The sequence below is a fragment of the Calypte anna genome, chromosome 2, assembly GCF_003957555.1.
Source record: "Calypte anna isolate BGI_N300 chromosome 2, bCalAnn1_v1.p, whole genome shotgun sequence".
Taxonomy (NCBI): Eukaryota; Metazoa; Chordata; class Aves; order Apodiformes; family Trochilidae; genus Calypte; species Calypte anna.
The window spans coordinates 138,206,237-138,223,338 of record NC_044245.1 but is presented as its reverse complement, the minus strand read 5'-3'; the positions used below and the strand labels follow the sequence as shown (position 1 = coordinate 138,223,338).

Here is a 17,102-nt window from a genome sequence, read left to right as displayed (position 1 = left end):
GGAGTTGTGCCCTTCCTTCACCCAGATGGCCAAGGGCGTTGCGCTGCTTTGTCACAGAGCAGGTTTAGTCCTGCTAAGAGCAGGGAGTTGGACTCGATGATACTTATTGCTGCCTTCGAACTGGAGATGCTCAGTGGCCAGCCCCGATTTACAGTTCAATTAGCAATAAGGGAAGCTTGCAGCAAGAGATACTGATTTTTGCAACAAACTCTTGGAGCTGGTAACTTTTAAGCATTAATTCCAGCGCCGGTGTTGGAACCAAGTTCAGCAGTGGGTGTATCACAGCATGTAGTGGCGTTCTTCATCCATTTAAAGATTATTTGGAGGGGGATGTTGTTAAATATTAAAATCTCTTCTACTATTTTGGAATGTAAAGTATTGATCCAATTAGAGAAACTAAGCTCCTCTCACTATGTTAAGTATTGCCTCTCTTTCTCTTTAGCAATGGGCTACTTTTGCCAGAGCCTGGTATCTCCTTGATGCAAAGATGCAGCCACCAGGAAAAATAGCAGTTGCGGCTGCAATGAGACTTGAAGGGAGGCATAAACCTATATATCATGCACTAAGTGAGTATTCCAGTAGATAAGAGCAAGTTTGATTTCTTTCAGTTCTCATCTTTTGTTTTCATGCCCCTCTACAATCTTATGTCATTGTCTTCTACTATAAATACATAAATTATTTTAAGTAGCTGAATTTCCAGTAGGTTGTGCTCCCACTTATTTTAAAATCTTGACTTTTTTTTCTTTAGGCTGATTTTAAACATAAAGATTTAATTCACAGTGCATGTAATCAAACTCGGATGAGATTCTTGATCAGGATTTCTGAATGCTACCTTTCAGTAGCTGCACACTGCTATAGAGTTCTTGCAGTACTCCATTCTGAATAAGGTGCAGAAAAGTCCTGTCTTCGTGAGGCAACAGGTACAGACTGATACACAGGACATTCTCTTTGAACATCAGGAAATGTGTTTTTCCTGTGAGATTAACTGGAAATGGTTGCCCAAGAAGTTGTGGAGCTGTTCAGAAGATATCCTTGGAGATATTTAGAAGCTGGCCCTGCTTGAACAGGAGAGGGGTTTGGACAGCATGAGCTGCAGTTTCCTTCTGGCCTCAGACATTCTGTCATCACAGGCTGAAATCTCATTCTTAAATGGGAGACACAGTCACTGTTGAAAGATACCTGCTTCTTTAATTCTATTTAAAAAAATGTTTTCTGGAAACTAGAAGATGCATCAGTAAAGATGTATCTGTGATCTTCATTACATGTGATACTGTAGTGTCTGTTTCGTGGTGATAAGCATTTTCTAGATAATAAAAAGGTGATCCTTCACTGATGATACAATATTTCCTGTTATGTAAATTTTTCAAGAGATACTACTGAAACAGAAAGCAAGCATTAAACTTTGTAGAGTGTATGTACTAAAGTTAAGCTCAATCTGTTCTCTATAATAGCAGGTAGTATTTGTAGTGTTACAAAAATAAAGTTCTGCTGTTGCAGATTAGGTTTTATCCACAAGATGTCACTGGTTTCTAAGGCTGTCTGAAAAATAAAATGCACATTGAGTGGGAATGCTTTTGGTTGCCCTGTGGGAAAGATCTTTGACTTTACATCTATAAAGTCCTTGAAAGCCATTTTAAAGATAACTTTGGTCTAAAGTATTTTCTGAATCAATGCCAAATGCATTACACCTGAGATTGATAGGTTACTACTACTGAGAAATTTGCAAAGTATTTATTAATTTTTCATTTTTTTAATCCTTTCTTTGTTGTTTGCATTTTTGTTTCATTTTTTTTTCTGAACTAAAACCAAAATGTGTTATTATCTGTGAGGCAGCAGTTTCCTAGAAAAACATTGTGAAGTTTTTTTTTTGTTTTGCTTTTAATTTAGCATCCAGATAACCTTCCATAAATTTATTTATTTATTTATTGACTTGAAAAGTATCTGGAGCTGAATTTCAGTTGTGTTTAAGGAAAGAAAGAAATCTGATTTCATGAATATTTATTTTCTGTTTTAGGGCTAATCTTTCATTATTCTCCAGTGTCTTATATTTTTAGATGCTGACAGACCATATTCCTTTAACAAAGGGATACAGCCTTGTTTAGGATATCTTAATCTGTACTTTTAGGTTTCTTTTGCACCTCCTCTTTATATCCTCATCCTCTTGCATGTTTTCTTTGAGAGCAGCTTCACAATACAGAATGAAAAATAGTGGGCCAGTTTTTTAAAATATTTGGTGATTTGGTTCTTTCTGTTGGATTGTGAGCAAGTGCAGGTAAACCACTTCCCTTGCTTGGGCAGGACTGGCTTCTGTTCTCTGCATCCCTGAAGGAGCAGACTGGGCTGGGTACAAGTCTCCCACAACCCTCATCTGGTCCAGGTGTTACTTTAACTTCCATTGTTAGTTTATAATAGCTGGAAGAAGCATCAGAAACTTGTAATGAAAAATTTGGCAAGTAATTTGTCAGTCTTGTGAGTTAACAGTTGGCAACTTGTACCTTTAATTACCATTTAATCTTCAATTAAAATGTAGGAAAAATGCATTTTTTTGAAGCATGTGTTTTTACTGTATGATAAAATGGATTTACCGTGGCAACTTAGTATTATTTGAAGAGATTCAATTTATAACGGAGTATGTAACAAATTGTATATATTGTAACAGAGAGTACTGGCGTTATTTTATGTATTGTTTGAAAACATACAGACTTCATAAAAGAGTAATTCTATCTTATAGTGTGGAAATTGTTGACATGCTTGAGGGTCCAGGACATGCTCAAGAATCTAACGAAATGTGAATCTAATGAAATTCAACAAGGCCAAGTGCAGGGTCTTTCTCCTAGTTTAGGGCATCAGTACAGGCTGGGGAATGAAGGGATTCAGAGCACCATGCAGAGAAGGACTTATTTGTTCTAGTGGGTGAAAACCTGGACATGAGCTGGCAGTGTGCACTTGCAGCCCAGAAAGCCAGCAGGTTGAGGGAGGTGATTCTGCTCCTCTGTTCTGCTGAGACCCCACCTGGAATGCTGCATCCAGCTCTGGAGCCTTCAGCACACGATAGACATGGAGCTCTTGGAGCAGGTCCACAGGAGGGTAACAAAAATAAATAGAGGGCTGGAACAGTTCTATGAGGAAAGGCTAAAGCAGTTGGGATTTTTTTAGTCCAGAGAAGAATGAGCTTTTGAGAGACATTACTTGAGCCTTTCAGTATTTAAAAAGGGCTTATAAGAAAGATGGGGACAAACTTTTTACCAAGGTCTGTAGTTAAGAACAAGGGGTAATAATTTTTAACTGAAAGGAGGTAGATTCAGACTAGTAATACAGAAGAAATTTTTTACAATGAAGGTGAAACATGGAAACATGCTGCCCAGGGGGGTGGTGGATTCCTCATCCCTGGAAATATTTAAGGTCAGTTTGAACAGGGCTTTGAGCAATCAGATCTAGTTGAAGAATATTTTAAAGAAATGAGCCTCTTCAAATACTCACTTTATTCTAATATGGTAATGCATTTGAAGAGTGGATGAGGCATCTGTAGTTGCTTAAAAGGGTGGTTTTAGTTTATGCAGCTGATCAAGGTGATTACTTTTGAAATTAAAAACTGTATCTCTAATGTTTTCATCATATTTTGAGATAGTTTGGGTTTTACTGTCACTTCATTAGTAAAGTTCTATTAAAGTAACTGTTTCTGGCAAAGTATTGGTGACACATTATAGACCTTGCCCTTAAAAAAACTGGAAATGTGATAGTTACTGATGTAACACTAAACACACTGAATGTGTGTAACATTAGTTTCAACTTGATTGGGTGAAAATGTGTTTTTTCCAAATAGATTTATTTTAGGGGTTTTGTACAGCTTTTCTGCCTCCCCTGCTGCCCCACAATCTTTTGTTTTATGTATTTAGCCATAGGCTGTAATTACTTGAAAGAATTATTGTATTCCTCCCAAAATATTCATTCCTCCAGTAAACATTGGTACTGTTTTCATGGGAAAACTAAAATGAAACAATTGTTATGGGTCATCCTCTATAACTAATCTTTGGTTTTATACTGGGTTTTTTGAAAGATAGGTGCATATGCAGCATAGTAAGTTGAATAAAACAACACACTTTCCTTTAAGCCCCAGTTTTAGCTCTTGGCTATATAACTGTAATGGTTTAGTTCTTTAATATGGTATTTTACCTGTGCACCTGCCTTCTATCCTGATAAAGTCCTAATAAATACAGTAATTAAGGTCAGTATGTAAGTGCAGGTTTGGATGGTGTGACTCAGAAAGCTCAGATATCTTAAATTTGAGCTTTATGAAGTATGTATATATTTGCTACTGTGTACCTGCCACAGACTATAGCTGTTATTTAGGTTGAATACTCCTATAATTCTCTTAATATTTTCCACTGATTTCTACCTTTTAGGTGACTGTGGAGATCATGTTGTCATAATAAATACAAGACATATTGCTTTCTCTGGTAACAAATGGGAACAGAAAGTATATTCTTCACATACAGGGTAAGCTTTTTAATAAATATGCAAGTGGGCTAATGGTAAATTTAATATTTTCTTAATATTAAAAGTATTTAGTATATTGGTTCAAAAGGCAATCTCTACTTACATGTTTTTGTTTGTGTTTCCAGATGTTACAATGTTTAAAATGACAAAGCCTTTTTCTAATTTGTTGCTTGTTTTTTCTTTTTCTTCCTTTTTTTTATTTCCTTCCCCAAGTGTGTGTGTTTAGGGGAATAATCTAACTCGAGAGTAGTTAGAGCAATTAAGTAAGTTAACAGATTTGGTGAGCCAAGTTGTTTTGGGTGAACCCATGAGCCCATTGTGGACTGTGTTATTTACTAAGCAGTAGAAGACATTGCTATTGGCACTGCCCATTTGAGAGATGTCCAGTTGCCAAATTCAGTTTCTGTACCACTGCCTATTACCTAATAAAAATGCCAAGATTAATATATTATTGAATCAGAGGATGCAAAAAAAAAAAAAAAAAGAAACTGAAACAACCTAGTTAATGAGGTGCTCTCAAGATGTACTGATGTATACAATAGTGTACGATGTATTATTCTGGCAGACATAACTTGTTTACCAATGGAGGTGCAATAATCAGAGACAGCATGGCAATGTTCAGTTCTGTCAAGTGAGAAAAGTTACTTCTATTTGGTACTGTGACTACAGTAGATAATAATCTTTAAGTGTTAAAATGTCTCCAGTCAAGAGATAAATCACACTGAGAAAGCTAATTTTGCTAGTACTGATGTTTAAGTCCTGAAATTCCGTTGCTGAATTGCTGCAAAGTTCTTGCTCAGAGTAGATGGAAATTACCATGTTTTTTTCCCCTACTCGTCCTATGATTTCTTTAAATTTTTAACTAAAATCTTATAAGTGAAAGCACTTGTATAAGTAGCTGGTTTGGTTTGAGTAAGGAAAAAGAACAGGACAATTAAAACAAATATTTAAATCTGTGCCTGTCCCTAAGTGTACATGTTTTATTATGTTGGGTTTGTTTTAGTTTCTCTAAGGCTGATACCTAGTAGCATAATTAAATGAGAATGAAACCTGTCTTTACCTATCTGTGTAATTTCTTGGACCACTGTATTCATTCTTGTACCAGCGTATGCATGTAAAGTATATGCTTAAATGTTCATTTTTGTGACTTCACCACATCACAAAGGCTTGAGAAAGATGAATGCATTGCAGTACAGTTTTATTTACAGGAAGTCACATTTTATTACTCTAGATATGTCAAATCATGCTATGGTTTACTTAAATTTGTAAGAAAATATTAAATACTGTTCAGAATGGTTATATCATGCTTTAGCCACAGACTGGCTGAGAGTCTTGATCATCTTGAAATATTTCCAAGTTTTGCATATCTTACTCCAATTGTATTTTGAAGCTGTTATAGTTTATTTAATAAGTGGTTTATAAAACAAATCCATCTGCTTGTAAAATGCCAAATTTTTAATACTAAAGCAATTAAGAAAGTACAGCTGGCATTAACATTAGATACTTAACAGGATAAAGTCTTTTAATTAAATACTGTTGATGGCCTCATGAGAACAACTTCCTTTTTTGGAGGCTTATAATAACATCACACTTCTGTTCAAGGTGGAGTGACACTTGTGTAAACATTATGCTTGAGCATATAGTATTAAGCTTGTATGATTATTCTTTTTCTAGCTATCCTGGTGGTTTCAAACAAGTTACAGCAACTCAGCTCCACTTGAAGGATCCAACTGCTGTAAGTGTTTTCCATTCTTTCCTTCCCTTGGTAAAGATGACAATTTTTATTTAGCTAGTTTTCATTTAACTTCTTTAGTTCCCACAAACAAAGGAGATCAGTTACCTGAATGTCTAAAGCTAAATTACAAACATTCTGCTTAGGCTCTTAGCAGCTTGGATTGGAACAGTGTTTTTGTAAGCAACATGTTTGGGGGTTTGATTAAAGGTTGTACACATTCATGATTTTTCCATGCTGTCCAAATGAGCAAATAAAGTTCATTTGCTTCACTCATTTTTGATGGATTCACTTGCCTTTAGTTTCAGAGGTCTGACCTTTCCCATAAGCAGACTGCCTTATGTTAGATTGAGCTGAGCTGTATCTCAGTTTAATGACCCTACAACTTTACGAGCCAGCAAGGATAATGATATTCTTAAAAATGCTAGGAAGTACAAGTTCCACTATCTCCTAGTAAATGAAACTGTGGGTTTTGTTAAATTATTAATTTTTTAAAATCTTTTCTGCAATGCTGTGTGTCCATGATCTGTGAAAAAATTGGAAATTGTGATTGTATTGAATTTAGCCCTCTGTATTTAATGTCTGTACGAGACATAACTTCTGAATGTCAGCATTGATGAGTTTGTTACTGATTAAAAAAAAATAGGGTGCTAGATATGAATATTTTGGAATGTTGACTTCCATAGGTATCAAATTACTTTGAGTGTTTGAGTGGTCAACATTGGAAGACTGAATTCTCCAAGTACTAGTGTTTCAGACCATGATACGAGGCCTACAGAAGTTAGCAGATATCTGTTTATTTTTGACTTTGAAATGCTTTGGCTTGGGTTACTCTCTATGTATAAAATATTAAAATACTTCTTTTCCTAGAGAAATTTTATCTGATGTAAAGTTGATGTGTTTTGTCAATTATATTTTATTCATGATTTAGAAATCATATTTTATCCTAAAATTCTTTGTATAAAAGACATTGTTCAAGTGCTCAATAAAAAAGCAGTCCACAGTATGCATTTACCTGGTTTCCATTTTTCCTTTACAATTTCTTTATTTAAAGTGAAATGAAATCCCAGAGGACAGTAGTATTTTCTGTCTAAATTTTTTCTAAGCAATTTAAATGCTGATGAGAACAGACTCTAAGACAGTTGTGATTTATCTGTGAATTATTGGTAGTTCTATGTCTAAAATGGATTCCTCAGTCTTTTTCATTTGGGCTTCAAGCAGATACTGTGCACTGGGAGGCAGCATAACACAACTTGTTTGTTAGGGCTTGAGAATTGGACACTCTGTAAATTACCTTCTGACATTCAGTCTGAAATATTTCTTTTTTTGCCAGACTCATAGATGAATTTTTTGTGGAAACAGAGGAGGATTAAATACATTGCCAATAACTAAAGCATGTTGGACAGAGGCTCAGCAAATGGTGATTTGGCTCAAGGCTTGATCTAATTTAGGGAGAGGAACTTTCTTGAAACAGAGCCCTCAGCCATTAACTCTTTCATTCTGTTGAAGTGGAAGCATTTTGATGACCCTCTCAGAAAAGATACTGCCTATGTATTTTTTTCATAAATAATAGTAGTGGATGGTAATTTGATATGATATACTCTGTATGTGTAGCTGTTCCAGGTTTTCACTTGCAAGGTATTTTACAGCTAGAAATTTTATTTACTGGTTGAATTGTTTTGTAAAATACATTTGTATATGACAAAGGCAGAATTTATGATGTTTTATTAACTTGTTTTATTTTTAGAACTAGCTATTCAAACCAAAAAAAAAAAAGGATTACTGTTAGAACAATGACTAGTCTAAACAGCATTTGGATTTCCAAAATATCATCTAAAGGATGTATAGTTATTGTGGAGACTTTTACAAATCACTCTATTTCACTTATTTGAATTAAAAAGAGACCATTTCGATTTTAATCATATTAAATTCAATTTCTGTGAAGCCAGTGGAATTAGGTAGGCTGTTGGAAGCAGAGTTTATTTTTCTGTGTTATCAAAATCTTCATTCTGTAAAGCATTATTTTCATCCTAAAGGCTACTACTTTTTCTCTGCTCTTGGTCCTGTTGTCTCCTGCTAGCTCATCCTGTTAGTGCTTCATTAGATGAGTCAACATTGTTTCTGGAAATAGTCCTGTTACAGAAAATGAGGCACTAATGGAAGATGCTACTTTCAAGGAAAAAGGATGTTGACATAACACCTTGTAAACTTTCCTGGGATAGGACTGTTTTCAGTTTATATAAGAAATAGATTAAAGCTTGTAAGATTCCATGAGTGTATGTTTATAGTAGCACTCCAGTACTGCTTCGTATTGTCTTTACTTACATATGTCTAAATTCAAACATATAAATCCCCAAGATAAATATTTTTCCATTACAGTTTTGTTTAAACATAGTTCCTCGTATGCAGAAAGACAGGTTTTAATGAAAAACTGGTTCACAGTTGATACAGAATTCAAAAGGTTATGAGGAGTAATTTGATGCAAAATGGCATAGTTCATGTTTATGTGGGGGGCTGAAAGTCATAAGTATTTTTGTCAGAAAGTAGAAATGTTCTCTGCAGTCTGGTTAGATAGTCCTTCTTGATCATTTCTGGTTATTTCATAAGGTACCAAGATAAGGATGGATCAGGATCTGATATTTTCACTTGTGGAGGTTGACATCATTATATCCAGCTTACTTCTTCGGAAGAATTTGTTCTGAATTTTGAATGTTAATGTACATTTTTATATAGGAACATGGGATGACTCAGGTTGGAGAGAACTCCAAATATCTAGTCCAGCCTCCTACACAAAGCAGTGTCAGTATGAGGTCAGATAATGCTGTTGGAGGCTTGTCCAGTGGACTTGAAAGCTTCCCATGTTAATATAGTACTAATATTATGTGTGGCCTTACTACTCTCTTAGGGTATATAATGGCAAACAATATAATTTCCATTGTGGCTTGCTACAAAAAATCTGCTGGAAAGGTTTGGTGTGTTTTCTTTGACAAGAGATTCTTTTGAAAATAAAAAAGCCCTTTTTGTTTGAGATGCAGGTCTTCAGAATGCATAGAAGATTGGGGTTCTCATGTTTGCTCTTAATAAAATATGCAGAAATTTTGTTTACCTGGAAAAATGCTGATAGACAGGAGACCAGGACTTTGAAAATTAGGCTTCAAAGTACTTGATATCAGAAGACTAAAAATTGTACTTGTAAATCTTACAGATTTGAAAGAAAAAATTACTTGGAAAAAACTTTTTGGAAAAATCTTAGTTTTTAATTAAAATGCCTACAAAATATGTTGACAGATCTAATCCGTAGAACCAGGTCGTAATCATGTCAGGACAAAGTTTTCAACATTTTTTTATTCTAGTTCTAGTTTTAAAAGTAAGCAAAACTTAGCTCACATTCATTTTGGCTGCATTAGAAACTCTCCCCCACACTGTCCCCACACCCTCCCCCCCCCAAAAAAAAAAATTGGCTTTTACCAAATGCTCAGTGAGAGGATTGACCTTTGCAGTATTCAAAGGCTCTTTTGGCTCTGACAACAAAATAATGGGTAATAATTGTTGAGAATGAATGTTACCTGCTAGGGAAGATTATTAAGTGAAGCAGGATAGCTCTGAGGAAGCCTGTGTGGCTGTCAGGGCTCTGTTTTGTTCAGCTGCTGGCACTGATATGAACGGGCTTTAAATGTTCTAATTCCCCTTTTGAATGCTGTCTAGCAATTGCTAGCATGTATAGACTTGCCATTATATCTGCATAATAATGATCTTTTGAAGAAAGGCTTGGACAGAAAACATGGTTAAATCTTGGTGTTGGTATTTGAAAGTCTATTTTCTTCTCATCCATAAGGGATAGTTGATACAGTAATATGTACATGCTAAAAGCTGTATATTATACACCAGATATAATTTTCTTTTATGACTATGAAGCAATCTTTTTAAATTAAGTAGATCAGCACTTTTAAGTCCAGATCAGTAGGCATGCAGAAGTTAGTACAGTGTGTGGAGAATATTGTTATATGGGAACCTGTTCTCTTTAAACCTTTTGGTGCTCTAAATACGTCTTAGAGATGGCTTGGCCTTTTCCTTCATGGTAGACAAAACCAAATACTTCTTTGTTAAAAAAAGGTCTTAATTTCTTATTTGAATTTGCAATGCTAAATTTAAAGGACACATTAAAATTCTTGAGTTTTCAAGTGCTGAACAGTAGTGGTAAGCAAGATGGCATGCTATGGAAGTTTAATTTGTCTGTGACTAAATGATTCTTATAGCAGTATTAAATGTATTCACTGTTGCTGTGCTATTCATACAACTCTCAGAGATAGTAAAGCGAAGTTCTTTGTGGGCTTTTACAACGTATATGGTGAAAAGAGTGATATTGTGTATTGTATACAGAACAGGAAACCAAGAACTGCTAGAAGGAAGCCATAGTATCAACTGTACCTCCAGATAACTGGTGTAGCTCCTGAAATTCTTCCAGGCTTTTCTTTTTTGCATGCCCAGTAATAAATCACTTTGTTTTCTCTGGAGCACTGTGTGCTTCCCATGTCCTAGAGTTGCTTCCTGGCAATTATTATACTTAATTCAGCTGCTAGAGTGGAGTTTCTTCTGGAAATTTGGCCAATTATTTTGTGCTTCTCAGGAACAGGAGTGATGTTTCTCTGTTGATTTCCTTCTTTAAGTATGTTTAATCTGGCAAAGAATCTTTCTCAGAACTTGCTCTCCATCAAGTGTAGTCTGCAACTTGCATCTGAGCCAAAACCTATCAAAAAAATTGAAATGTTCAAGCCTCACACAATGTTTCAGATAGATATATTTTTAATTTTGTTGTACTCGTAAAATGTTAGACCATGTGGTAATGGACTGAAAGTGCAAGAATTTAACTAGAGCTGCCTTCATGTTTGTTTCCTCCTAATTGGTTCTTTAAATTGAAAATTAAAGACATCATTTCATGTAACTGCGATGAAGAGTGTGTCTTATTCAGTCAGCATATAAATTAGCCCACTTGGAAAAAAAGTATTGCAATATTCAAGATGGAAATTGTAACTACAGCCAACAGGAATTTTGTAATTTAAAAGAAATTGGGGCAAAGAGCATTCCAGTTCTTCAAAAATCCCCAAGTGTTAACACTCTGGTGGCTGTATACATCTGATGCTGGATAGCTTTACCTGATACAAATGTGTCATGGCCTTTAGGAGAGAGTTTTTTTGAGGATGTGGAATTTGAAAGGTTACTGGTATTGGAAAGGAGTGGGGAGAGGGTGCAGTAGGAATCCATAAATAACAGAATAAGCTGTTAATACTTCACTAATTTGTTAATAACTGAGGTCAAGGTTTCAGACATCTGTGAGTAGGTAGACCTTCTTGCTTGTTTGCGTTCGGGCAGAAATCAACTAGGTTTTATACCTTTTGTGTAAAATTAAACTTATTTTAATAGACCAAAGTCAATCACATAGAAAACAATAAGCATTGTCTTTTATTAGATGTGTATTAAAAGCATATAGAAAGATTTTCTTCTTGTTCTTAATCTTTAAGAAACAGCACTGAATCTGGATTTTGCTTGAGCTCAGTAGCAGACTTTTTTTTGGAATTTCAAACACGTGGGTTGGTGTATTTTTAGCAAAATATGAGACTGTGCAGGTAGCAGGAGAGCCCTTACTTAACACCCTGTAAATACTGCTTGTTGGATCTGTAATTTTCTGTTATACCACCTAACTAAAGTTGCAAAAGCAGCCTGTACTTTTCTGACTTTTGTGACTTGTCATGACACCAATGAGAGTGACAGTCTGGCTCTAGGCAAGATTTTGGGCAAGAAGCTGGATGTAACCTTGATGTTTTCAGGAGATGGATTTGGATTTGCTTCGGCTGTAGAAAAGTCTTTGAGGTAGATGTTACAATGAAGGAAGGGAGAGTTTTTCTAGCACTTTCTCCTCTATTCTGTATGGCCTTCTGTTCTGTAGTTGGAATTGCTACCTTGTAGTTATCAATTTGTGTTTCCAGCAAGGAAATGAAGATGAGCTGCAGAAGCCAAGGGGCTTTGTTCCCTCTTTGCCCCCTGCTTCTTAGGGTAGGGAACATGTGCTGAAAGTTGGGGTTATTCACAGAAATCACAATGTTAGGGGTTGGAAGGGACCTCGAGAGATCATTGAGTCCAACCCCCCTGCCAGAAAAGGGTCACCTACAGGAGGTCACATAGGAACATGTCTAGGTAGGTTTTGAATGTCTCCAGAGAAGGAGACTCCACAGCCTCCCTGGGCAGCCTGTGTTTCATCACCCTCTTATTATTCCTTTCTTATTCTTCACATGGGTGTAACATGTAGAAGCAATATTTTGATGCAGCATTAAAGGTTCTATGACAACTGAAAAAACGTGATTGTAAAATGAGTTGTTTGAATATTTGGTTGGTAAGTCCTAAATTTGTTTCCTGTGAGAGTTCATTCAGTTGCATTGAAGCTGTGGACCTGAAGAAGGTGGGACAGTGAAGTCTGATTTCCTGGTCTGGATCAGGGAAGGATTTAGGATCTTCATCACTGACAAAGGCAGTAGAATCAAATGCACCCTCAGCAAGTTTGCAGATGATGCCAGGCTGAGTGGCAGTTTATTTGCTCGAGGTAAGATGCCATCCAGAAGATACCTGAACATGCTTGAGAAGTGGGCATGTATGAATCTCATGAGGTTCAACAAGGCCAAGTGTAAAGTCCTGTACTTGGATTAGGGCAATCCCCAGTATCAGTAGAGATTATAGGATGAAGGAGCTGAGAGCATCCCTGCAAAGGATTTGGAGATTCTAGTGCATGAGAAACTTGAATATGAACTAGCAATGTACACTTGCAACCAAGAAAGCCAATCATATCCTGGGCTGCGTGGCCAGCAGGTCGAGGGAGGTGATTCTCCCCCTCTACTCTCTTGGTGAGATCCCTCTGGAGTACTGTGCCAGTTCTGGAGCCCCCAGTACAGGGTGGACATGAAGCTCTTGGAGCGAGTCCAGAGGAGGGGGCCATGAAGATTATGAGAGTGCCAGAGCACCTCTCCTATGAAGACAGACTGAGAGAGTTGGGGTTGTTCAGCCTGGAGAAAAGAAGGCTCTTGAAAGACCTTATTGTGGCCTTTCAGTATTTACAGGGGTCTTAAAGGAAGATGAGGACAAACTTTTTACCAAGGCCTGTAGTGACAGCAAGGGATCATAGTTTTAAAGTGAAAGAGGGTAGATTTAAATTGATCATAAGGAAGAAGTTTTTTACAGTGAGGGTAGTGAGACACTGGCACAAGTTGCCAGAGTTGTGGATGTCTCATCGTTGTTTGAGGTCAGGTTGAGCAGGACTCTGAGCAACCTGGTCTAGTTGGCTATGTCCCTTGTAGCTTGTTGCAGAGCTACCCCTGAATGCTTTGCTGTCCTTCAGAAAAGAATTTTTTTTTCTTTTTTGGTCTCCTGCAGTTTAAATTTAAAAATGTTCCTTTTGGTCAAAGTCCATAACAATGGACTTTGAATTTAACTTGCAGGCATCTATACAAGATGCAAACAGTATCTCCAGAAGAAATCCTGTTGAATTTTGTTAATTTTCAGTAAGCATCATTTGTTGTAGATGTACAGATTCTGTTAGTTCCTGATGCTCAGAGGTGAGATTGCTCATCCAGAAATAATAACAAAGGAATTAATTATAAATATACATAGTAGGTCCATAATGCAGTGTATTGGAGTGTGAGCTTTGCTTAAGGCAGGATGCATTAATTGCATAGACGTTCAAACACAGCAGTGTACAGTGTTAAACTCATTGGTGAGAACAGCTGGTACATTTTTAAGAGCATTTTTTTTCCCCTCTCAATAATGTGTATGTAAATGAACTACCACAGTTCTTTTCATTGCTGAATGATCACAGGCAGTCATCCACGATGCTAAATATAGCTCTTCATTTTCAAAGATGAAATTTTCCATATGGCTGCTAGAATAGGTCTTTATATAACTGGGAGTATTTCTTCTTCCAAAACAGTGAGTCTGGATCAACTTCTGAATGCAGTGGCAGAGTGGAAGCATGGAAGAAGTTGACTAAGAAGAGGTTGTGACTAGTGGAATAGACAGAGGGAAATACAGTTTACCTTTTTCATGTTATTTGTAGCTTGCCCAATTATTTGTTCCCATATTATCTTTCCTCAGATTGTTAAACTGACTGTTTATAGAACGCTTCCAAAAAACCTTCTGAGAAGAACTATGATGCAGAGGCTGCACCTTTTCCCAGAAGATGTGAGTAGTCATGCAGTTACGTTTTCATTCCTGTGTAATTTGGAAGTGAAGATTGAGTGTTAGCAATGACAAAATTCTTGTCAGAAGAAGGTAAAATAAGAAAAACCATGTTGGTTTTGTTTATGTATCTAAATATAGCTGAAATGTTGGTCCTTTTTTCATTATTATTTCACGAGATTGTGAGAAATATGATGTGTGAGATTGTCTTCCTTCTGTGTTTAGGTCAAACGTAGCATGGAGAATGCTGTAGTGTTGACAAGTTTTGGTCTGGATTTGGGTAGGAGTCATGCTGGGTATTTTAGACAGTCATTTAAGATTAAGTTAAGACTGTTCTTAATAACCTGCCTCAGGTTATTCCAGAAGACATACAGAAGAATCTTCTACAAGAGATTCCTCAGCCACGTGCAATTCCCAAGAGGTTAGATGAATATACACCAGAAGAAATTGCTGCCTTTCCAAGAGTTTGGACTCCGTAAGTATCTTAGAATTTTTTTTTTTAAAGGACACTTCAATTGAATATGTATTACATAGGCTCTCACATTATCAATAAGAAAAAAAAGCAATGATTTTTCTGTCTGTGTCATAATTTTATTGAGAGGTGGTCATTAGAGCAACGAATGGTCATGTTACAAGGGTGTGGTTACTGAGTTTGGAGTAAGTGTGGCTTGCTTTATACCACCACATGCAGCATTGGGTCAGCTGCTGTTGAAAGTCATGTGTTACATTTGGGAAGGTCTCTGAGTAGTCACAATATGATTTTTCTTGTGTTAATTTTTAGAGTCGTATTCAGACTCAGAAACCCATTACAGTGGTCAACAGAGAAATCAGTTTTGACAGACTGCCCCTTTTGTGGTTATTGTAATGAAATTCAAGAAGAAATGTAACAGGGAGATGGGAAAAGGTGCAAAATAACACCAGCACCAACTTGGTGGTCTGTCTCCAGTTAGATTACTGGTGTTTCTTTTGCTGTAGTGGTTTTTAAAAGCTTGTTTCTCTTTGATTTGTCATTAAGTATTGCTGTGTAGTTATTCAAATACTAATCCTAGAAAATAGACCTGGTATGAGTATCAAATGGTGTCCTATGGAGTAGTTCCACTGAGTCAGATGTTAGCTATGTCTGGACAGAAGTCAGCTGCTGAAATGGTGTTAGCAACTTATTTCTCTAGAGTCAGCTTGAGATATGATCTGATATGATCTCCCAGGTGTCCTGATAGCTGAATGATTGCAGAACAGTCAGTGTTGGGCTGGACCCCTGGAGGTCACCTGGTGCAGCCTCCCTGTTCAAGCATGGCCATTTAGAGCTGACTGCCCAGAACCATGTCCAGACTGTTGGTATGTCCAGGCATAGAGACTCGTGCACAATATGCTTGATGCTCAGTCACCCTCACAGTATTTCCTGATTTTCAGATGGTATTTTCTGTGTTTCACTAAGTCTTACTCAAATCAGTAGGACTTCAGAGTGTCAGAACTGCATTTCCCATTTTTACAGCAGCATGTAGTAGGTTCAGCTTATGTTTTCATATCCAGCTGATTACAGAACACTATTAATGATCTGCAACAGCTGCATTGTTTAGAATTGTAGCTAGAGTAGTTACTAGGTAGTAGCAAGCCTTGTACAGTAGAAAATCATGGTACAGTACCAAAACCAGTATTATATACCAAAATCAAAACTAATTATGAGTGTTCCTTTTTTTCAAAGGAAATAGTGTCATGCCACCTGAGCTTTTGAAATGCTTTTTTTTGTCCCCAGGTACTGCTGTAGTCTTAGTCAATTTCATCTCTGCACTGAGCCACCTTAAGTGTGTTGACATGTAGATGTGTGTGGCAAAGGACAAGTAAACTTGATGCCATCTAATTTGTCATTGCTGTCAAATTAAGTTTCCTAGTAGCTTTGTGTTAGCATTGAGAAAACTGTTTGAACATGTTGATCCTTGGGGAAAATCTGCAGGTATGGGCACTATTTTGAAGCTAGAATTCCCCTCTCATAATTTCTTGGAATGATTCCCCCCCAGAAGCATTTGAAGAATAAATAAATATGCATGCTTTTTTGCTTTTTTTTTTTTTTCTTTATCCCCTCTCTGGTCTGTAGATGATTTGGGGAGGTTCTGTCTGTATAAAGTCTTTTTACTCTGTGCCAGTGACACAACCTGGTGAACATTGCTGCTTTAGAAGCCCTGCAGCTGCAGCAGATTTGGAGGCTTTCAACTGAGAGGGTTGTAGTGCTTCTATGGGATGGGTGGGTATGCTGGTGAGAAGAAACAGGAGAAAAGGTGGACCCGAGAGGGATGGAACAGAGGGACTGAAACAAGTGTGAGAATGTGAGAAAAGTGGAGTTACTGGGCTTTGGGTGGGGTAGGGAGAAACAAAGGAGAGTTTGGAAGAACTTTTTGAGAGGAAAGACTGGGCTGGAGGTTTCCCTTCAATCAGCTGCTCTAGCTAGAGCCACTTTTGAAGGCAGGAGCCACTTTTCAAGGCAGGACATACCTAACACTGCTGACATACCTTTGCTGTGTTGGACTTTGGTCCTGCCTTTTTTTCTGCTCTCAGGAACTGCTAAGTCCTAGCAGAGGGATCAAGAGTGAGTGTGGTTATCTGCCATCCCTCCACTAGTTTCAGGGCGCATATCTTTAGTCACTGGATGTCAGATATT

The 17,102-nt window shown here is 36.9% G+C and overlaps 1 protein-coding gene across 1 annotated transcript in view; it reads left to right on the top strand.

Moving 5' to 3' along the window:
- MRPL13 (mitochondrial ribosomal protein L13) overlaps nt 1-17,102 on the top strand; it is a 30,477-nt gene that overhangs the window by 532 nt on the left and 12,843 nt on the right. The window contains exons 2-6 of the mRNA XM_030444294.1: nt 443-566; nt 4,404-4,497; nt 6,172-6,232; nt 14,366-14,452; nt 14,803-14,924. Of these exons, the coding sequence (XP_030300154.1) occupies nt 443-566; nt 4,404-4,497; nt 6,172-6,232; nt 14,366-14,452; nt 14,803-14,924 (488 nt within the window). The remainder of the gene's footprint in view (nt 1-442; nt 567-4,403; nt 4,498-6,171; nt 6,233-14,365; nt 14,453-14,802; nt 14,925-17,102) is intronic.